The following is a 23,795-nucleotide window of genomic DNA, read 5'->3' on the forward strand; positions in this document are numbered from 1 at the left end:
AATGTACTGGCAAACGAGTCCAACTATTATATATTTTTGAGCATATTATTGCGCCCGATGCCATTTTTTATGCGACCTGGCAATATGTGGCTAGAATCAAATGCGAATTCTACTTGTAGTTAGCATATTTGGTAATCAAGCAACAAAGTAAAATCACCTTGTGTTATACAATCTTGTTTTGGCAATTGTATTTGGCCCAACACTAACAAAGGTTGCACACCCCTGGTGTAGGCCTATGCCATGGTAGGCTCCCGCGTTGTAAGCAGTTTTGATGAACATAAATTACACTTCATGCAAAAGTTATCAGGACTTTTGAAGTAACACTACAATCTGATTTCATTTACCCTTGTTGGGGCTTACATTCACACGTTCCTCAAACCATGCCCCATTTTATGCTGTACAGCCAACCATGTGGCACCGTGCGGCAACATGCGACCTGCTATGCGGCAACATGCGATATTAACCATCCTAGGCCTAACAGACATGTCATCCAAAATAAGCAGGTATGGTAGGCCTAAATTCAACCACCAGAGTAGAATAAGTTTCTGAATAAGCGCCGTATAGCGGTTGTTTGAGTTTAGTGACTTGGTGCGGACTTTCATGATATATCTGTCATCAAACTGCTGTCTAACTTAAACATTTTCGGGCAAGTAAGAACTGCGGTGAAGTTATCAGCTGAGCACCAATTGTGTATTGGACTTTGCCCTTCATAACGTTCGAACTTCTAACGTGACGCATCTATGGGTGCCTCTTTGTTTGTTCTTGTCATAATGCAATTGCGTCGCTATTTTTTCTTTCAAACATAAACATAACTCAACCAAAATCAAAACAAGTACAATAAGTAGCCTTTCTTTATTTAGCTCAAGAATAATCAGGTGTACAGGTCGTGGAAGATTCGAATAGCGAGCTGTCGGTTAGAAACGATCAAGTGCTTGCATTAACAAACGGGTGATCAATTGCTTGCCTAAGCGCGGAGGCGAGGAACAAAAAGCACAACGTTGCTGTTCCACAAGACGATTTCAAACAGAAGCAACAAAAAGTATAGCGTGGGTCAGCTTGGTCAACTATCTGATGTCGTTGTGTAAAAGCATGCCGTTAAATAGAAAGTACCAGAACAGACGAAAACGCAACACATTTATACATACATGGAATCAGTACGATGTTTAGGTAATTGAGTGATTATAAACTTTATAGAGTACAAGAGCACAGACATTGCTAAACTACAGTATTAAGAACCGCCGCAAATGTTAAATATACCGCAGAATGTGGAAAGTACCTCGTGTTAATGACCGTGAATGAACATCGCGAAATAGGCGCCTTGTTCTCAGGGTTGCGAAAGGATTGATATATTATGTGTCAAATTTGTGAAAGAGTGCCGTTGGCTTTGTGGTGCGCGTGGTCGATGGATTTGCATAACACATAGGCATAGATGATAATGACAACGATTGGTTGGAAATTGGCTACGACACTAAATGGCGGTGGCTTTGGAGCATGTACATCCAACAAAGCGCACAGACGAACAAACTTGTACATAGTAAGTATATGTATACACATGGATTATTCGGTAGTACCGTGGATTAAGTGTTAAATAGAAAGCGGCAAGCACCTTACGCGAACTATCACAGATCGGTTACATAAGTTCCGCGCACCACGCGACACAGTGTAACAGGGAGAGTGGCCCCGAACATAACCAAAATACATGCTGCGACGCCACCGCACGGCTCTTCGCACGACACAGGCTTTAGATAGCAAGCTCTACAATGGAAAACTGCAGCACAGCGGAAATATACAACTCCCTCGAATTATGGCTTGGGTTTATATGAGTTGTCACAGAATAGACGTCAATATGACGTCACTGCATTAAGTTATGGCTGCTGCCTTGTTTAGTTGAGCAACTGGCGTCGACTGTTAAAAAGCATAGCGAACAAAAGCAGATAAACAGAAAATTTGGCGTAAAATAATATGGAACATGGGGATATAATGCGATACACATACAAATAGACTCTAGCGAGTAACACGAATAGGCACGGAAAAAGTAAAGGATGACAAAACACACGAACAAAAATCAAGTAAAATAGCTGCAAACACTGCATGGGCACTACACCGCAAGCTGGCATCAAAAGAAATGGCGAATGAAACGTTTTGGCCCTTGACCACTTGGCGAACTAACTTTTGGTCGTAGATTTTTGCTAAAAACAAGTTCATTTGAAAACACATGTTCCGCGTTTTATGTAATAAATAGCAACGTGTCTTTGTTTATTCTGACGCCTTGACAACCGGCCTACCGACTTTTCAGGTGTCTCGGCTGTTCTTTACTGCCCACAAAAAGTATGCCATCGTCGAGAGAATGTGTTTTTCTCTTCACACGGTCGTCACCTTTCCAATCTGCATCTTCACAGGGGTATTCCCCGGACTCGGGAAGTTTCCCTTCTTGCGATTAGGTCGATGGATTGGATGTCGCATCACCGATCCCCTATGTACATGTATTGGGAAGTATTTAATCTGGAATTATACGCGTTTTTATGACCACAAACCCGAAAGAACAAACTATTACCGCGAAAACGAATCTCCGTCCGTCTTGGCGAGGGCCGTGAGACGCTTCATCTTTCCTTTGACTGGTGTCGACACTTTGCGAAGGGCCTTTCCCTCTTTGGGGGCTGCGGGGGCCTGGGGTTCGTAAACCGATGACGCGTAACGGGTGGGGCGGCGTCGCCGGGGCAACTGACTAACGCGGTTCTTGTTGAGATGCCGGAGAAATTCATTGGTCGTCGTGGATGCTGGGATGGGGATGAAATCGTGAGAAATTACATAATGATGTTTTTGAGGTTGGTTGGGAAGATTGCGAAGGAATTTATTGCCGGATGATTTGTGACTACTTGTGATTTCACGCGCGCAAAACATAGAAATCGCGATTAAAATGTCGCTACTGTGAAAATGGTGAGAGTTGTAAAATGGCTACATTTTGATTGGTGATTGGAATGTGATGATTGGTCACATTCTAAAATCTACATTCTACTTTCGATAAGTTCAATCATTCCGGACGCACAAAGCCATCGCAACTTCGCTTTCTTACAAAAGTTTACAAAAAATTAACACTTTTATATTATTAATAATAAAGCAGTAGGTTTTCATTTAAAAAAAACAAAAATAAAATAAAAAAACAATAATTAAACAAAAAATGTATAAAACATAAAAAAGTAACTAAAACCAAAAAGAAATAAAAAAGGCCTAATTAATGGTACAGCGAATCATTTAATTATCGATGAAATTCTACGCGATAGAAGTTTCATAATTGGGGAATAATTGATCTTGATTACGTGCAAAATCGTTCATATTGTCGTCGAAAAAGTGCGCGTTGTTGTTTGGATTCTGTGGAGTCAGACTGGGAAGCTTCGATGTTAAAGTTTCTCTGCAATAAAAACCAAAGTAGAACATTTTCTTGACGGGATCACCTCAATGGAGAACTGAACACTACAAGGTTTGTAAAACTTACTAAAGTAAAAACAAAATAAAAAGTAAAATTCAACAATTAAAACAAAAACCAAAGAAAAAAACGTTTAACTGAAATGGAAATCAAAAATCTTGAAACGAAATGAAGAATAAAAACTCAGGGTAAGATAAAAACAAACTAAAAAATTTCAAAACTATTGATTGGATCTGCCATCCATACTTCCTGCTCCGCAACGTTGCCATCTTTTCCTCATATTTCTTTTCTTCGACGGCAAGATTTACATCTTCTTCTTCTTCGACCGAATCAAGGCGACGTTCACGCATTGATCTGCGAGTAGTGGGCGATCTTGGTCCACCCCGGAACGATGGTCTGATCCTACAAGGACGGGAAACGGTTTAAGCACGCAACGTCACAACAGAACCGTGGAAATCACTGCGGCTTAACTCAGGAAATCGACATTCTGCTAAAACCCTATCTATGTAGGACACATGATGAATGTATATATACGCCTATAAGCATTGTCTAAAATTACTGAAGAATTTCCTGATCATTGGGAGCAATGTTTTTTTACGTGTAAGCAATTTCTTTGAGAATGTATCGCGATTAATGATAATAATAAAAAATAAACATTTCATGCAGTGCGTCGCTTAATTTTATGAATATTCCCCAAACAACACAAAGTGGAGCAACTTACTTCTTTCTATTTCCTCTCCCCATGGATTGCCGTATCTTCTGCAATCTCTCGTTAGTTGAACTCTCTACGTTCTGAATCTCAGAGATGCTTTCCAGAGTGCTTCGGATCTTTTGCACTTGTACTGTAATGACTGTTTCCACACCCCTGCAAAATGACAACATGAAACTGTGATGTAAAATTCGACAATAATGTCGTGTAACTGCAACTTCAAACAGCGTATCATTTCCCGCAGTTGTTCATCGATGTCTGTTTTGTTTTGTACTACGATTTTATTTACTGTCTTCATCACACACTGCACTATGGATTTTTAATTTGAAGTTAGAAGCAACGTATTTTATCGTTATGTTCGGCTGAGTCCTACTAAACTTCACTGAAACTTTGTGAACATTTAATCACGATAATTATTTTTTTCAACAATGAAATATGTCGGGTAGAGAGAAAGGTATACACTTCTCCCTCAAACTCGCGAAATTTGTCGTTAAAATACAGGCCAACATTAGCTAATAACTGTTTTGAAAAACATTTACTACGGCGACGTATCTTTTGCTATTATCTATAGTTATTTACATTTAAAACATGTTATTTCAGAAAGCTAAAGTTTTGCCCCAACCCTGTTTAACATTCTACTATGTTTTGGGGTCAAAAACAAATTCAGATGATAAACAACAACATGAACGCTTACTTGGTCATGTCTCCGACTTGCGAGGCAGCTTCGATCGGGGCAACGTGGTGGGGAGGCGATATGAAGCAGGGAGTAAAAACAATTGCGAGATTGCTTGGCGACATCCGATTGGTCGGTTCCTGCTGAGCAACCCGAGCAAGATGGAACACGATTCGCTCTAGTGTCGAGTGGTTATGCTGGGGAATTCCCTCCAGTACGCTGAAGAGTGAATTCACTTTTTCCCGATCGTTGCTTAACTCTGTTTATGTTGAATGATGTGTTTTAATGGTTGTAGAAAACGTAAACGAAGCACTAATGCGGTATTATTGACCTATAAAGTTTATGCACTGTGAGTAAATAAGTTAATTTCACTCAGAAAATGTAATGTTACAAATTATAAGATGCAGACAGTGCACACTATTTCGGCCTATAAGGTCTTATCAGTGCAGCTTATAGGTGTGGTAAAGTGTGCACTGTCTGCAGCTTATCATTTACTGGCTCGATGCTTTGACATTATTACAAATTCCTTTAATATGTTCCAGGAAGAAAATGAAAGTGTGAAAACACGTTTTTATTGTTTTGTGAAATGTTCGTGATTATGCTAATACTTCTTTGTTAGCTCATACTTGAGGCCTGCAGAAACTCGAAGTATTTGTCGAAAGGTACAAGCGGTTGAGGCAAAGCACGAAGAAACTTCTTAAACACCGCTGCCACTGTGTGGATCTGGTAATCGTCGAAATTGACCTTTGAACCAACATTAAATTTTAGTGCTGTTGAATAGCGCGATTTGAAAAACACATTACTTTTCCAGATCGCATGGAGGTTTAAATGCTAACACTGGTACCTTTTCGCATTCAATATCTTTGTTCAACTCGTCTTCGAGCTGTTTGATTTGAGTAGAAGCCGCTGACTTTCGGTAAATTCCCTCCTGGTAAATCCCATTCATCTCCATGTAACTGATGCATTTATCAATGAACACGGGAACAGAACTAAAAAAAACACTTGAATTAAAATATCTGTTAGGCATGGTGGACAGTGAACAACAACAAAGTCTATCAAAACAAAGACTAGCACAATACTAAAGATGACATTGTTGTAGTAAATTGCTTAAACAAGTAGTTTAAAAAACATGATAAAGTCGTGTTTGAAGCATAAGTTATGTGGCGACGGTCTATTTTGTCATCATACCTTTCGGCAGTGACGAGGGAACGGATTGATTCACCGAACAGCTTTTTCGGTTTGGAACGTTGCTTATCAGTGTCAGGTGATCCGCTACATCGCTGTGTGAGTTGCTTCAGACATTTCTTATGCAGCGCAAACTTGCAAACTGTAAGTAAGGATAAAGATTAGTGAAACTCAATCAAAACATATACTGGTCGGCAGAGTGTATTTTCTACAACATGCATACAAATGGTGTAAAAAACGGACAAGTTTTGTTTAAATGTGTTTTATGATGTTACCTTTGCAAACCATTCCTGATTCCATAAGCCACATGACGGAGTTGCACGCTTCACAAACTTGCGTTACGCCCCACTGAACAGGTTGAAAGTGATGACCGAGCTTGTCCTAAGAAACAATAGTATTTAATATCCGTATACACAGTATATAGTTTTACAGCCTCGGTAAAAACGCACAAGCCAAAACTTAGGCTTAAAACATTTGTTTTTTGGTTTCTCGTGGTGAAACCGACACTTGTCAAAACGTGGAAACAAATTTACACCCAAGTGCATTTTGTACCAAGTACTTTCACTTTCATACTATTTTGGCTTTCACGGTACCATTAAAGTCTTGAGTGCCGACAACATCAAAACCACATTATATTTAAAAAAATGTTTTACGCTTGGCATTAATGTTCAACCAAACTATACTTCAGCGGTCATTCGTTCTTACTGTGTATTCGTCTTTGCTCTTTTTCCTCTTGGAGCGCGACTCTTTGACCACGTGTTTTGGCAAAACGTCGTTCATGAACTCGTCCATGTAACCACGAAACCCGTTCACAGCCATCATAGCAGCGTACTCGTCCAGCTGGTAGTTATTAGTGGTTTTCTCCAACACCTACAACAGAAACAGGGAAAGGTTTTATAACCCCCCCCAAAAAACTAGAAGGGGGGCTTAGCACATATTGCCCTTGCAAATACACTATAACCTATTTTAAAACATAAATATATTTCCTATGCTTATTTTGTATTGGGTCCCATATTAGCCATCGTCTTTTTATAACTTTAGTCGTTTCTGCAGGCAAAAACTCATGGGTCCCCACACACGTAAAGTTGAAAATAATGCAATTCAAGAGATAACCATGAGAAAGTCGGGTGTTGTAAGGTAAAACACAGTGATCGGCACTGGGCTTAAATAATAATACTATGTAGAATACAAGCTATAAAATTAGATTCACCCCAGATATTGTTTGAAGTATGTCCTATTTAACGTTTTAAAAAACTGACCCATTTTAGGGGGCTAGTAGGGCAACTAATTGGGTTCGACACACAAACTAAAAAATATATAAAAACCGCAATGACTTAATCAATAGTACTGCAAAATTTCAGCCAAATCCGCCAATGTTTAAAATTTCGTCCACTAGAGGTGTTTTGAGCAACAACCGTTAATGTTTCTGACGTCATTTTCTGACGGCGCAAAAACGACCACCAAGCAACCCACCAACGAGCAACATACAACTGGTTGCCCTTGTAACACTATTGCTCAAAAGAAATCTTTCATTTGTAGTGACCAGTAACATACAAATACGTTTTACACTTTAGGGGCTTGTGAGGTAAATGTTAGGACTACAGGGTTGAACGCAACAATCGACACCTATAAATGGCATACTCTACAAGACATCCAAATTTCAGCCAATTCTGACACTGTTTAAAAACTCATCCATTTTAGGGGGCTAGCGGGGTAAATACTGGGGTTATCAACAAAACAAAGTGGGATGTACATCTACATAACTATTAGGGATGGGCCGAGCCGAGCCAGAACCCGAGTACTCGGTACCGAGCATCGCTGTTTTTAATGCTCGGTGCTCGGCCGAGCAGTTGCACAAACTGACCCGAGCGTTAAATTTGCATATTCACGCCCTGCTAACATATAAAACTAGTGTTATAAACGGTGTCTATGAAAAAAAACGAAAGATTTTCAAATGCACTAGATGGTGGGAAAACGCGTATTTTATGGGCATGTACAGGTTAATAAAACACCGCCGGTGACGTAAGAGACCTTGTAGAGCTAAAACGTAGAAAGGGGATTTTTTGTGACGTCATAATGCACCGAGCGTGCTCGGCCGAGTACCGAGCATTAAAGTGAGATGCTCGGTGCTCGACCAAACAGAACATTTGCAGTTTTGGCACATCCCTAATAACTATATCTACCATCTGTGTAAATTTCAGCCAAATCCATCAAACATTTGATGGTAAAACGAGTCGGACAAACTTCGGGGTAAAAACACCCATTTTAGGGGGCGAGCGGGGTAAATACTGGGGTTATCAACAAAAACAAAGTGGGATGCACATCTACATAACTACATCTACCATTTGTGTAAATTTCAGCCAAATCCATCACACATTTGATGGAAAAACGAGTCGGACAAACTTCGGGGGAAAAATACCCATTTTAGGGGGCTAGCGGGGTAAATACTGGGGTTATCAACAAAAACAAAGTGGGATGAACATCTACATAACTACATCTACCATCTGTGTAAATTTCATCCAAATCCATCAAACATTTGATGGAAAAACGAGTCGAGCCGAAATAAAAAAAAAGAAATAAAAAAAACAATTTGAGAAAAATCAATATGTGTTCCCTTCAGGAAAGGGGACCCATAATAAACTGTGAGACCCAAAAACACAATGACAGTAATTTGTCATCCCATTTGATCATTAGACTGCAGAAAAAATGTAAAACCACACAAGTTCTGAAAGACCCTAACTGAAAGATTCTGTACCATTCTGAAGTTGTTGATGATGTCCTTGTAACGAATCCCGTTGGTGTCGCCACTGAGCTCAGTAAGGGAGTAGATTGCCGTAAGATTAGTGCAGAACTCATCCAGCGCTTGCTTGAACACCTGGTCGATAAGATTGGACCCAAGGAAGCTTGCAACCTGTTCAAAACGAGCAAAATCAGTAAGTAATCAACCACAAACGATAACCTAAAATAGTTACAGTTACCTTCTCCTTTATGAACGTCTTCAACAGCAGAAGTTCATCATTTCTAGTCACAAACATTTTTGAGGAGACTTCTTCCGCCACTAGAGAGCGCACTTTCACGCTTTCCCCTTCTTCGCTGGTTTTATTAGAAGGCTGGCTAGCTCCACCCGCAACTAAAAATACGCTAACAAAGGTTAAGACAGCAAACATAATTTATGACACTTCATCTCAAACCTGGTTCCACGAGCACTGACGGGGCGCCCTCCAGCGGTTTCTTTTCTGCCAGGTAATGTTGTTGCCTTCCTCGATGAGCACCGAGGAATGTTTTGCGCACGGCTTCCATGAACGTTCCGCGTTTTGCTTCGCTCTATAACAAAACGTGAAGTAAAAACTGGCTCGAATTCTTACGCGTACAGAGCACAAATAAACTTTAATACTGCTGAGTTGCAAACGGTTATTTCAAAGCTCGCAAACTCCTATAAAGACAACTTACAGGTCCTGGGATCTTTGGTTTGTCCTCTTCTTCCTCGATAAGAGATGTCGCTGATGAGTTCTTGTCCTGAGAAAAAAGCAAACTACCATGAACACCGGTTTAAAAAAAATATTGGCATACATATTACTCTTAGAAATAATTGCGTAGCAGCAAGAAAGCCACAGCAACGCACCTCGTCGCTGTATTTTTTGGCAAAAGCTTCGGCACTCGATGCAAACTTTCGTGACACAGGATCAGTAGCAGGTGATCGACTCGCGTACATTTCTATTGCTGAATTGCTTCGTTGGCGACGAGGCTTCTTGTGTTCGCGCATCTCAAGCCTAAGTGATAAAGTTTTGAATTTCATGTAGAAACAGAAAAGTGGTAACCAATGAAAATATCTACAATATCGTACATTTCCATAGAAACGCTTCGAGGAAAAGTTTTTTCCTCTGTGAGAGCATCAGACACAGGAGGAGGCGGAGGAGTGGGAGAGGAAGGCTCCACCACTGGCTCTCTGAAATGAAAGTAATTTGGTTTATTATAACCAAAACTGTTGTGGTCCAGTTGAGTAAACTATATTAATGCACAGTGGTGTATATATTTGTTGAGGCATGGCTTTACAGCCGGTTACTCCCAACAAACTGGAGTGCCTAGGGTGGCTACACTAGCTCATACGGCGATTGCTGACATGCGCAGCATACAAGGCAGGCAACGTTGCTTGTGATTCGACTTTCGGCGGGTGAACCACAGAGCCTGTTTAGTTAGTAGAGCGCGAGTCGTGGAAAGACTCCTGTCGTGGGTTCGAATGCCACGGGAGGCGAACTTTTTATAGCCTGTACCCGGTACAACGCCTTCAATGGGCCTGGTATACTATGCTTTATCGATTGAGCTTGAAGCAGTTTCGGAAACATGTCGGCATTCGTATAAACATATCTCACTATTTACAAGATTTATCAAAGCTGTCCTAATTGAATTTTAACGCTATATTTGGGGTAAAACAATACTGCTGTGTCATAATGATTTCAAATAATCCAAATTGGCCTTGAGACTGTTCTCTATTTAAATATAATCATTCAGAGTTGTAAACGGGTCTGAAATTGTAGCCCGAACCCGGCCCGAACCCTAAAGTACAAGCAAGCCCGAACCCGAAAGAACAAGCCCGAAACCCCGTCTACACCCGAATCGCTTTTAAAAAGCCCGTTTAGGCCCGAAAGTTTGATTGACAGGCCTATACATTGCACCAGGAAAGATCAAGCCAACAAATTGGTCTTGAACAAGGCTGTTTGACATCAGGTAAGGTCCAGCAACTGGCTACTTAGCTAGTTAAATTTATTCGAAAAAATAGTGTAAAGTCAGGTCTGAATCAGACCCGTATCGAGCCTGTTTTCAGACCCCTATCAGGTCAGACCCGTATCAGGTCCGAAGAAACCGAACCCGGCCCGACTTACAACTCAGTAATCATTTAATGTCATACTTGTTGGGTGTTAAAGGTGTTGTGGGAGGCGACGAACAATCAGTGTCTGTGTGATCCGAGGATCTTCGCGACAAAGGCTGGAGTTCATGAAGAGGCATTTTGTCAAAGGAAACCCCGTAAGAATCCATCTTCTCTTTCAGCAACGACATCTGCTCCAAGCGCATATTTGTCAGCTCCTGTAAATAAACAAACGCGTGGGATTCTTAATTTTCTTCTCAAAAGCAGAGGAAAAAATCGTGTTCAGGCGTAAAAGTTGTAAATAACAGTTAACGAAAAACTAATTTCCGTGTAAGCAAAATCCGTGTAAAATGTTTTTGTAAATGATTTCACATATCATGGTATAAGTTTGGTTCTTATGTTAGTCTTTTGTATCCTGGGTCATCCAACTTACATCTCTGATCATTCGGTCGCGCTTATTTTCCCGCTTGGGACCTTCATGCACCCGACCCAGATCACGCAGTTGTCTTTCTCTTTCCACTCGTTGGAAGGCGAGCCATTCCTTCTGCAGAAGAGCTATCTCCTCTGCACGTTTCAGATCACGTGGCAGGCTCATCGACTTTCTCGTAGTGTCTGCAAGGCAACCATTCAAGTTTGGGAAAACGTAAGGAACGAAAAGGGCGGCTTAGTACATACCATTACACACACACTATGACCGATTGAAAGGTTAATATATTCTTCATGCATATTGGTCCCCATATACTCACTGTTTTTTATACCTTTAGTTTGCACAACGCAAAATTGTAAATAATGCATTTTAAGAGATAACCATGAGAAAGTTTGGTGTTGTTAGGTAAAATACAGTGATCAGTACCTAATTAAGCATAAACATTACTGCCAAGGTACTAGTGTATATAGAATACATCGTTCAGACGTTTGTTTATGCTTAAATTACTTTTCAAGTCTATAGTGTTCCTAAGTACCTAATGAAATTCAGACTTTGTTTGAAGTTTGTCTACTTTATGTTCTATTTTAAAGGTATAAAGGGGGTAAATAGTGGTACAAAAGGGTAAACACAACAATTTACATCTATTAACGGCAAATTCCATAAGGTGTAAAATTTCATCCAATTCGGACATAGAAAAGAATTTTAGGGACCAGTGGGCTAAATAGTGGGTCTTCAGGGTTAAACATAACAATTGATGACTTACAAGAACATGTTCTATAAACTATTTTAACTTAATGACCTGCAATAACATTTTGCTTACCAGAAAGGTCCCTTTTCATAAAACCTTTCTCATCGGCGTTGATAAAAATATCATCGGGTCGGAGAATATTATCAGTAACCGGAGAAGGTTTCTCTGAGATCTTTTTTAGAGGTGTGCGCTCTTCACTTCTTGTTTCAATCGTCGATTTTTCCGGGTTGCTGAAACTTTTTTGCAGCGTAAGCGAGGGCGGGTCGGGTTTTGAAGTTTCGTCCGGAATGTAACGGAATGTTCCAGAATCTGAGTTCTTCTTTGATTCTTTGATCAGGTTATACGAGCCATCGTCAATGAACGGCAACGGCCCGTCGGATGTGTTTTTGGTTATTTCTCGCAAAAGCGTGTTCTGCTTAAGCGAACGCGGCTGAAACGGCACCGGTTTTACCAAGTCCCGGTCAGATTTGTTGGAAAACGCCGCTTTGAGAAACAGATCTCCTGCTTTCAGTGTTTCGTTGCTCGAATTTTCAGTCGGAGTTTTATTAGTGACAGGAGGTTCGGACTGGATGCGATTGTTCGGCGGTGGAGTAGGTTTGGAAAACCGCTCAATATAACTGACTTCATGCAGGCTGTTGTCGCTTGAGCCTTGGGACAACTTCTCCGTGGGCTGATTAGCATCATCAGCCATGCTAAGTATGTCCCCTGCGCTTGGTCGCTTCTTCTCGCCATTGTACAAAATCTTCTCTGGCGGCTTTTCTTTAGCTTCAAGTACAGGAGACTCAGATTTATGGTTAGTTTGAATTTGTTGTTGAGACCTTTGATCCGTTATGTCGGGTTCTGATTCCTTGTCGGGCGAATCGTCGATAAATTCGATATCGTTAGGCAACTTGAACGAGGGTTCCGGTGGTTTGTGGTTCGGAATGTCATCAAATTCGTCAAACGAATCCTCAGATTTAGCTGACAAAGGTTGATCAGGGGTTTGTTTCGCAGTAATGTCAGGGTCGTTTGTTTTTACTGGGACTGTGGGTAAGTCTTGGTGATTCTTTTGTTCTACTTCGTTTTCCACTGGAGTTTTTTCTGCATCTCCGTGAGCGTCCAGCGCTTCGGGGGAAACAGCAATGGCAGTATCGGTTTCGGTTTCGACCGAGGGGCTTGTTTCTCTGCAAAACAACAACAACAAAACAAACATAACGAATGAACATCCCTTCGTTTTATATTATGCAGTGCATAAAGTAGGTTTCGGAAGTTTGACGCTACCAAACTTAAATCAACCAATACAACCCGAACAAACGATACTACTTTTTAAACAATTATATTGCATTTCACTTTGTTGACGCACTGAAAGGTTTAATTTCTCGTGAATTAAGGGACGTTTAAAAACAAACGGAACTGAGTGATATATTGCAAATAATTACCTTTCAGCTGACAAGATTTTCTGCCTTCTAGCAAAACTTCGCCGAGCAGCAAAACCTCTCACCACCTTCTGGATAACAATGGCAGCTTGTGTACGCCTTTTATGTCGTCGCCATAACGACTGGATGACAACTGCACTATGATGTCGCAGCTTTATTTCCAATTTGACACTGTAACACAAAAACGAATTAGTACTTGTGGTGTTAGTTGATGGAAAAAAATATTTTCCATCATAATAAAGTAGAGTTTGTCCTCACTTTTTTCGGAGCAAATACCCACGACAGTGCGCCTGGAACTTGATGATGATTGCTTCGCATTTTCGACGTCGGTAGGTGTGCCATGCCTCCTTCATAAAAGCAAGAAAGAGTTATACAAACCGTGGCGGGACAAGGCTGTGGGGCAACGCCTGGTTAACAAACCTGTATGAAGGACGCAGCGAGATGCCACTCTTCAATCATTTTCTGGGTTTCCACCATGCGATAAAACGACTGGATCTTGATGGCGGCCTCGCGCATGCGGACGTAGCGCCCTCTAGCGAGAAATCGTCGAGCGCAGGACTGACACGAAATAACGGAATGGAGCACGGTGACGTGAAGACGTCCACGGAGAATTTTGGAGGCGGGGTTTCGCAAAAATGCAAGTGAGCTACCGATTTGGAAGTGCGTGTGTTCTTTGAGGTCTATTGAAGTAAGAAACGATCGGATTTGCTTGAGGTCCAGAGTCCGCGTTGTTGAGGGAAACAAAAGCTGTTAAACAATGATGTTTAATGGTTAGGAGTTTGAAGCGGTAATTCGTGTTGCCAGGGTGGCGGTTTTTCAGCCCAATTGAACTGGTTTCTGTCTTTCTGATATCGAGTTGTGGGTTTAATATCACTGGTCGCGGGTTGCGTTTTTATTTAAGCGGGTTGTCCAATACGGGCTGCGTGCCACCTGAAAACTCATAAACCCTGTTTAAATATTACAGACCAAGAAATGTGCCCATTTTCTCGCCCTGACTGGCATATTTAGTAATTTCAAACGACTGTACAAGCGTCGAGTTTCGCCCAAACCAGGGCTGATTAGTTGGCATTTAGCACAGCTGGCTAAGTTTGCACGACAAAGTTTACCAAGTCAGCAGTAACGCCTCGTCCGGATCGTAATTGAGCTTAAATCAACGAAACAGCTCTCACAAAACCCACCCTGTATTCGCGAAGGAACTGATCGGCTGTAAAGTGGTTTGGGTAACGAGACTGCTGAAGTTGTATGGTTTGCAGTGTTCCTGAACACCGAAGTTGATGGAGCACCAGGGTGTCATCTACTTGTCTTGGAATCTGCGCACCACAAATACAAAAGTGTGAATAAGAGTGGACTATTAGAGGATAAAGGCTGGAAACGTATGTGGAAAGTTGCGAACTACTTACCTTTCGGTTGTTAGGTTGTATGCAACGGACAAAGAAGGGATTGGCTTTTGCTAACGCGCCCATCAGTGATGCAAGGGAAGCCTAAAAATTTAGTAAATTCATAAATATTGATTTTTAAGTCTCGCTATGGATTTTTTAAAATATGAATGGACCTTATTATGTCTTTTGACACATTTTTAGGAAGGTAGTACATTATTAACTTTGCCTTAAGGAAACTTAACTAAAACTACAACTCCAATGAATCTAAGTGTGCTTTGAATTTTACATGGTTTTTTGATGGCGATAAATGTTATTTGCAAATCTAACTTGCCTGATGCTGTTGGCCAATGCTATTGGTCTTCTTCTTAACTCGCGAAGTGACAGTTGGTTTTCGCTTTCCGTACATGGTAACGTCGCGAAAGGAGCTCGTATTGTCACTGGGTTGGTTGATGGGACGGTGAGAGAGACGAGCACGACTGAAAAAGTGGAAAATATTGAACGAAATGTGAAGATTACACGACCAGGGGAAAAAAATTAGGGTTAAGTGGAGGTGGGTCGATAAGTTGACGAAAAACAAATCCAGGTCCGACAGTGAAAAAAATAATAATGTGTTTAGGAACGATAGCGGTTTATTCGAGCCGTTGAACTCGTGGTGTTACTCCGAACAGGATTTGTTTTCAGCGCTATAGGATGGGATAATTGTATTACGGTAACACAGCATCTAAACACGGTCCCATAAAAAGCGGCATCGCTATTATGACACATAAACAACGGTATAAAACTGGAAATCGTTATTAAACGCCTTTGAAGACTCATACGACATACAAAAACAAGAAATTTCGCAGAACTTTATGACGTGGCGAGAGTCGTAGGAGCGTAAAAGTTCCTGACTCCCACTGGAGTTCTGGTTCTTGCAAAAACGCCAAAACACGTTGTAGTAGGACAACTGACGTAACGTCTGGTTTCTAACGCTTGTAGTGGGTTGGGAGAAGTTTATACCAGTGTCCCGCGCGGTATTTAAACAAACATCCAGGACAGTGGTCAAACACAGACTGGGTCACTGCAAGGAGGCTGTTTCCTTGTTTTTAAATTAAAACCGTCTGGTGTTTGTTGTTGGTTTTATGGCGCAGAATCTTACGTACAGACAAATTAAACACGAAAAAACAAATATCTCAACATTTTCTCCCAGAAGCTGATCTCTTCAAATGATAGAAGACATCGCCACACAAATTACTCAAAACAATGAAACACTCAAACAGTTTATTGTTTTTAATGCAGTGACTATTCTTCCAAGGCACCTTCTTGAAGTTACCGACCAGTTGTAGCGCCCATTGTGGTATTTTTCGCAAATAAATGTTCTAAAGCCCTAATGATTCAGCATTTTCGCACCTAGGAAAAGGTCTGGCAACCCCCACTGGTTTAATGGTAAAAATCTAATTCCAACAAATGACTTACAGCTTTCTGTGCACGTATTCAGCTTGCAGATCCTTGCAATCGTGCCCTGCATTCAACAATGCTTTAAGGTGATGCTTCGGTGAGTCTGCAAAGAACACGCTGCATTATTTTGAACAGCCTGAAATTCTTGGAATCGTAACTACTCTGGCAAGAATGCTGGTCACGGATCACAGTCAAAAGCAATTGGTAATCGATTTCGGAGAAACAAAACAATTAAATGCCTTGGATGATTTAACAATTTTTGCATGATTTATTTTGTCAAAAATGGTAAAAAAGCAAGAAAAAAGTTATTTAAAGTGTAAGATTTTTCGCCTGGCATTAGATTGGGTAATTAGTTTCTATCTGGACACTTTAAATCCATTACTTAGATAACAGTCTTATGAGAAATTCAAAGATCAAAATTAACAAAAATCGACATGCTATATATTTTGAAGCGTTGCGGCAAACCATCATCAGTAGTACTACCAATAAACATCTCGCGTTTTAGGTCAATTTCGGCCGTTGTATTGCTCTTAAGTCTTAACATCAACAAATGTGTGTATAGTATCCGAAGATACGTTATCATGGCCAACCTACCCTTCATGAGCTTTTTGCTGTTTCGGAATGCATTAGCAGCTCGCACCACTGCCCTCAGCACCGACCAACGAAACACAGCAGCAGGTGATTTGGCTATCACGTCTTGTATGAATGAGGATCGTGACGTGCGCAACATGAGAATGATGTCCTCACGAACCTGGTCGTGATTCTTTTCACGGAAGTTCTGAAATATGCCAAGATTAACAGTGATGGATAACGTTTTGAAGAATTTGTAACAGTGAGATAAATAATGATATGCTATCAGGCATGATATATTAAGTAAATGCTTTTCTGGCAAATGCACTGTTTTACCGACGTTTCAGCGTCCTATTCAGGTCGCCTTCACCAGGGCAAAAACACTCCTAACGTTAATTAAAACCCGAAATAATTCAAAACCCAGTGTATAAAACCCAAGGCCAAACAGAATCAACCGTTGTACACAATAGTTTTACGGAATTTATATTTCACCAAAAAGTGTTGGCATCTTCATTTTAAAAACCCGAAATTAACACTAAAATGAATGGCATTCAGGAATGAAAGGGGATTACTAGTTAGTATCCCGAAAAGAGGGATAGCTTATTGCACAAAATGGTTAACCACAGCAAGGATTAATGCAATAAACGACCGCAAGAAATCATATCCGACGTTTACATCCAATTAACCAAAATCGTAAGTCCTAAAGCTGGAGTTGAAACAAACTTAATCCGACGACGTAAGCCCACTTACTGCAGACCGTACGATACCGACCTTAATCTGGTACTTTACTTTGCCGGCGTAGTGCTTAATTATGAAGGCGTCCTCCTTCACAACCGTGGTTTCATAGTAGGGGTTTGCGCTATGCACTCGGTTGAACTGGGCCAAAAGAGTCTGATTGTTCGCCCCGGGAAAGCTAGGGAAAGAGAAGGATGTTTATTGCCACAGTAGCAATTAGTCTCATACAATGCAGTTGTATATTGTTGTGACCACAGACAAGCGTTCGTAAGCAGGAAACGGCGTTATTGAAGCAATATTACAATCCACACAATACTGGCAAATTTATTAATGCAATGTAACAAATTATGAATTTTAAGCAAACACAGTGTTGCAAGAAAATACACATGGAAATACATTACTATATTTTATGGACTTTTTTATTGCAACGCTTCCTATTGTGCTTAAATATATGGGGTCATAAAGGGTTTGAAATTCTAGATTAAATTGATCACTAGTACTATCGTAGCAGTTGCATGCAACAGAACCAGTATATTTTAACCTTAATAAACCTACTTTTCATCAATTAAGTAAAACAATCCTGTTGGCTTCTTTTCATACAACTCTAAACAGCCAGAGTTGTCAGCATAATCCACCTCCTTCCATTGGAGGCCCTCGCTTTTATAGATTTCCTGTACAACAGAATTTTACAAGATATTTTGTGTGGGCAATGCTCATCTCCAACAAATAAAATTGCATATGTCAAAACAAACAATATAGCATGCACAGGACGCTACTTATTCCAGCAATTTAGATGATTACTGTGTTTGACCACTTCTATTGACCCAGTTTTTTTGGTTTAACTTTTTACCTGTTCAACTTGGAAAGTGTGTTTAATGCAGTGATGTTGCAAGTGTTCGCTTGCGTAGTTGATGCAAAACTGCTCAAAGCTGTTTGATACAAAATCCTCAAACCCAAAAATGTCCAGCAATCCGATCCAGCGACTCTGTAAATTATACAGGTTAAAGGTTGCTTCGAAAACAAATAAGGCAACTTTTTGTGAAACTATGCATGTGAAAATAAAAAACTGAAAGTGGTGGAGACATTAAGGTCAAACTCAAAAATTTGTGTCATAAAACAAAGTTTGTTTGTGATAGCTAATGTCGCATTTTTTAACTGATACCAAATTAGGCATTTTATTAGGTGCACAATCAGTATACATCTGGTGCTAGTCAGTAGTTATGTAGACCAATGGTGCCATTGTGCTTTTGGTATTTATTCATAAAACGAGCAATTTTGAACTTCACACTTCCTTGATGTGATATCACTTATGAATTTATTATTTGATCAATGCACTTAGTTTTACCATTGGGTTCAATACAAAGAGATTACATCACACAAACAAGTGCAATGTTTCACACAATAAAATGGGGAAAACAAAAATGTCTACTGACAATAGCAGACATTATCTCACAGTTTGTCCAAACATATATTGTATGTGAGTAGTGATTTACTAGACATTCATGAGCAGCACATGTTTGCAAATGGCTTCATACAGACAACATCTACTTTACACATAGGTGCTAAAAAACTAGAGCTACCATAATCAAACTTATGGTTTTAAGATTTTATCCAGTCATCTTTTTCGCTTTTATTAAGCAACAAAGTACACCAAAGAAACATATTGATTTGCATTTACAAAATGAAGAGGGGAAATTAATCATTTCTATCATACAATACTAAATTGAACTTGCATGTTAATCGATTGAGAAGGGTTACATGTTTCCTACATGGAAATGGAAATTATATGTCCGTTTCCATTTCCCCACTTTAGAACAATAAATGATACTCGCAGGGGACACATTACCACATAGGAACCATAATGGAAATTTTGTTTCCTAGCTTTAACTAGAAATGTAAAATATACCTGGGCCCGTAGTTTGCTGTCTCTGGTTCTTTGAGCCAAAGCCATATTTATGCTGTTAACCGCCCAATCAAACAGACTTTGGTAGAGGGCTTTGGCCATAGCATCTCTTGTTGCTTGTGCCTGTAACATAAATATTTGCATAGCAGAGTTGAAACATTTCAAATGCTGAATCATTTTCCGCCTTCTATTTGCTTTAGGAAATCAGAAGATGTTCAAGAGGGCGGTTACAACACTGTGTACATATAGACAGATATGTATTCGATAAATATAGGGAATGAAAGATTTACTACAGTGGGTAACATATTGTTGTTCAGCTTTTGCTTAAACTGCTTTAAAAACCTTTAAAATAGCCACAAAAATACTAAACTTTGAGTCATGTTTATTCATCGTCATATAATGTAGTTTTATTTTGGGAAGATTAAACAAACCTCATTTAGCTTTAGATCAAGGATAAATCTTTCTCCAGCACCCGCTCTAGCCTTCCTAGTGAGAAGACATTTCTTCACAAAACTTGGTTCGAGTGCAAGTAAATTGCTCACACTATCCAAGTAAGTCTCATTTTCTATTTCCAAAGCTTCTTCACGGCCCTTTTTCTAAAACACAACATCACTGTTAGCTTAACAACCAAGTCACTAAATCCATGTATGTTAAAATGAATCATATATTTCTATCATTACAGGATGGAGGATTTCAGGGCATTGTTGAACATAAACTTACCACTTTGAAAGTGACATTGCCAAGAAGCAGTATAGCTGCGATGAGTTTAAAAATATTTTTTTGAGCACCAGCAAAGAATCCCACAACTTCCATAGCTTGTTTTAGCCGTTCAAGTTCTGCAACAGCTTCTGCATGGGTCATCATGTTACTCTGAACAAACACAAAACTTTAACAACTCGTAAATACCTTTGCACAATAAAGGCCAACTCAGCACAGTTTTAATCAACAAATGATACAAAAGTAAAAAAATAGACCATTAGGTAACTTGTAACAAATACTAGTAGATATAAATAGAAATGCTATGTATATAGTTTTGAAACCGTTTTTTGTGTAAGTTATATTAATTCTGGTAGATTTAAAATATTTTACCATTAGGGTTTTAATAAATCATTGATTACTTGATAAGCACCACATTGTTTGCACTCAACCACAGTGCAAGTAAACACAATTTTGCACCTGTATGTAGTTGTATCTGGCATTGTTTGAAAGGTGAAATTCCTTTAAATCTTCATCACTTGCACCACACAACATGTAGTAGAAGATGTGAAAGTTTCTGTAACATAAAACACAAGGCAGCATGTAAATGCTAGATGGTCTAACAAGCACAACCTGAATGATATTTACCCAGGGCAATTTAAAACAATGCAACACAAACACAGGGGGCTAGTATGACATTAGTGTGAACTACAAGTACAAACTGTAGCATTGGACCAAATGCAATTCATTTTAGCATTGTTTTGATGCACCCTATTGAATGTATCTGAATCAAGATCAGGTTACACTGGGTAAAAGTGTATTTGGCAATATCATGAAAAGAAATTGTATCTTCCTGTAGCACACAACATATATGGCAATCTTCATGTCTTGGGCATTGTCATTGAATACCATCTATGGGAATTAGAATATCCAGGAAACCAGACAAGTCAAAGCCCACTGAGATTTGCCAACAACAGATAAACACACAATTACCATGTTGGGCCACAAATTGCATTTTAATCTTTTGGAGGAACTATTTTGGCAGAACAGCTTCTTTGAAAGTAAAGTGACTTTCAAGTGTCCAAACACAAACCTGGGGTTGTGTAAATAGTAAAACATGAGGGATATCATAAAGTGGTGGGGAAAATAAAAAGGGTGGATGCATGGCTGGCCAAGTGTGAAGTGGTGAGTGCTCAAGTGGGAACAATAAAAACCGAGCGTATGTTGATATCTTGCACTGCCAACTCCATGGAACAATTACAGAGCAATAACACAGTGAAATTTCTGGACCAAACAACTTTTCTGTTGCTAACTTTGGTTTTAATTTTTTTTAACATGGCAAAGCAATAGTTTTTTCAATTATTAAATCAATTTTGCAAAACATAACAAGTTTTCTGGGGCCTGTTTTATAGTGAAAGCTTGTGGCGCAATAAATTATCCGCAACAGTGCAAATCACCTAAGAATAGGTCGCTATGCCTCACTGAAAATCAATCAACGGTTGGCAATAGTCTTTACACATTGAAGTGCAAACAAAGCGACCAAAAGTAAGATTATCACCACAATGAATTTTACTGTGCTGATGGTGGAACACAATAATAAAGTTCTGTCACATTGACCAAACACCAACACAGGGTGGATATAGGCGCAACTTGTCTACAACTGTAAACACATGTCAGTGAGGTATATCTCTAATCTCACTAGGCGAATAGTACAAAAACACGCCTGCATGGGTCAGCATAAAAAACTATAAACAGGGATTAGTCCTTGACCTATGCAAGGAGTATAAGCACTGGAAATGTCACCAGCTTAACACTGACAGGTAACATATGTATGTGAAAATATACCATATACTTGTGAGTAACTGTTTTATTAAACCTGGTACAAGTGTTATAGTTGTTTTACTGATATTAGCCTTGGAAAAAAAATTGAACAAATACCCAACCCAGGAAACTAGAAATTATAGTTTAATGATTGAGCATATTTACCTTTCATTTATTCCTTGGTGAACTAATCTTGATTTTTCCAACAAGTATGTTTGGATGTCAGCACTTAAAACAGAGAATAAAATGTCAAATATGCAAACGTGTTATGTAGGAATAAAATATCCTTACCCAGACAGAAGACCGCTTTCATAAAAATAAATTCTAAGAAATTTTCCAAATCTGCTGCTGTTGTTGTTGTGTTCAGTTTGTGCATTTCCAAGTGCCTGTAAGTTTCAACAAACAAAACTTTATTTGCCAAGTCATAAAAGGTTTTAGTTTTTCCAACTAACTGAAATAACAACATGTTACCAGTTGCATTGGCTTTTTCAGAGTTTTAAAACACAAACAATCAGTTGGGGGTACACTAACCTTCTTCAAATGCAATAAATTTCCTAAATTTATGTTTATTGCAGTGGCAGCATATGTTGTTGCAACAAGCTTTATGCATTTGTATATTTTAGATTGCTGGTACAATATGTATACCAAGTGAACTTAAAATAAACAAACAAAGCCTGCTATTGCATATTCTGACAATGAGTTTAAGGATTGATAAACTTTTGTTATACCATCTTACCTCTAAAACAGGCACACATCCCACCAACATGTGTTCAACACCAGTCATGTAGCTTTTTTGGCACAAAGCCAGTGTGTGATGAACTAAAAAGTGGGTTGCTTGTGTTTTGCCTGAACCTGATTTTCCAGTAATTACAACACACTGGTTCTGTTTGTCTTCCACCATTCTAGTGAATGCTGAGTCAGCCACTGCATAGATGTGTGGGTCCAGATCTTCACGCTTACGACTTTGATACATGGTCATATATTTGGGGTTATAAATAGCAAGGAACTTGTAAGGATTTATGGAGATGAGAATTTCACCACTGTATGTGTATATTTTGTCCTCTTTAAATCGAGACTTAAGTACATCCATAAGTTGCTTCTGTGTCAACTCAGACAACATGCAAAGGTCAGAGGTGTCATCTTGCATGAGTTCGGATGGAGATAAAAATCCTTTTTCAACCATATTCCTTTGCTCCGATTCTTTGTTCACTTTTGCCTGCCACTTTGTAGCACCTTTGTACAGAACAATCCCATCTTTGTTGGTTTGTCGCAACACAAACTTGTAGAAGTGCTGAAACTGTCTTGGCCACAGTAACATCCGCTGCACAGGAAAATCTGTACTTGCCAAAACAGATTCTTCACCTCGTTGCTGATGCATTTCCACTAAAACGTAGGACTTGCCTTCTTCATTGTGGAGGCGAGATAACACCTCATCAACAACTTCAGCTGATGTTGTATGTTTGGTGGACATCACTGTCTCAACTGAGCAGGTCCCAGTCACAATGTCAGGATGAACATGAATTGCATATTTTTGTTCCGTACCCATCATGGAAGTTTTGTGTTATTTCAATGCATATCAGTTTCTAGCACCATTGGTTACCACTCTTTGGTGGATTGTTGTTTGCGAATGATAAAGCTTTACATAGCATATCCTATGCAGGAAATCTGCAAACGATTAAATATGATAGAGTAATGTTAGTATTAACAAAACTGAACATGAATTTTTGCAAACATAAATGATAAAACATAGTAATCAGTTTGAAATACTGTGCAAAAAATATCAGAAATATAACTTTTGTCAACCTCCCT

At 39.5% G+C, this 23,795-nt stretch overlaps 1 protein-coding gene across 2 annotated transcripts; it reads right to left on the bottom strand.

Annotated features, from left to right (window-relative positions):
- Positions 1–833: 833 nt before the first annotated feature.
- Positions 834–23,671, bottom strand: LOC145223068 (unconventional myosin-IXa-like). Of its 2 annotated transcripts, XM_080089371.1 has the most exons (38): positions 22,723–23,671; positions 22,278–22,372; positions 22,152–22,214; positions 20,646–20,742; positions 20,190–20,339; positions 19,901–20,065; positions 19,473–19,592; positions 18,417–18,551; positions 18,122–18,237; positions 17,603–17,744; positions 16,856–17,039; positions 16,280–16,364; positions 15,156–15,300; positions 14,846–14,926; positions 14,624–14,755; positions 13,866–14,192; positions 13,704–13,792; positions 13,449–13,616; positions 12,103–13,193; positions 11,289–11,467; positions 10,898–11,073; positions 9,836–9,937; positions 9,614–9,761; positions 9,442–9,507; positions 9,183–9,315; positions 8,970–9,121; positions 8,747–8,902; positions 6,697–6,861; positions 6,267–6,372; positions 5,995–6,133; positions 5,651–5,795; positions 5,433–5,550; positions 4,828–5,065; positions 4,146–4,289; positions 3,671–3,826; positions 3,318–3,409; positions 2,555–2,777; positions 834–2,473 (listed from the first exon to the last, which is right to left on the bottom strand). In XM_080089371.1, the coding sequence occupies exons 1-38, from the start codon at positions 23,533–23,535 to the stop codon at positions 2,362–2,364; spliced, it is 6,948 nt and encodes a 2,315-aa protein (XP_079945497.1). In that variant the 5' UTR covers positions 23,536–23,671; the 3' UTR covers positions 834–2,361. The 2 variants fall into 2 exon arrangements, with proteins under 2 accessions (XP_079945497.1, XP_079945498.1); XM_080089372.1 differs by lacking the exons at positions 834–2,473; positions 3,318–3,409 and having other exon boundaries at positions 2,697–2,777.
- Positions 23,672–23,795: the final 124 nt, after the last annotated feature.

The sequence above is a fragment of the Phallusia mammillata genome, chromosome 4 (assembly GCF_965637545.1).
Source record: "Phallusia mammillata chromosome 4, kaPhaMamm4.hap1.1, whole genome shotgun sequence".
Lineage (NCBI taxonomy): Eukaryota > Metazoa > Chordata > Ascidiacea > Phlebobranchia > Ascidiidae > Phallusia > Phallusia mammillata.

What these genes read in the sequence shown, in the direction of transcription:
- LOC145223068 (XM_080089371.1), bottom strand. Translation starts at nt 23,535, where the DNA reads ATGATGGGTACGGAACAAAAATATGCAATTCATGTTCATCCTGACATT. An exon ending in GGGTATTTGCTCCGAAAAAA is followed by an intron (nt 13,617 to 13,703) that starts GTGAGGACAAAC and finishes TTTGTGTTACAG; the next exon opens with TGTCAAATTGGAAATAAAGC. An exon ending in GTCAGTGCTCGTGGAACCAG is followed by an intron (nt 9,122 to 9,182) that starts GTTTGAGATGAA and finishes GCGTATTTTTAG; the next exon opens with TTGCGGGTGGAGCTAGCCAG.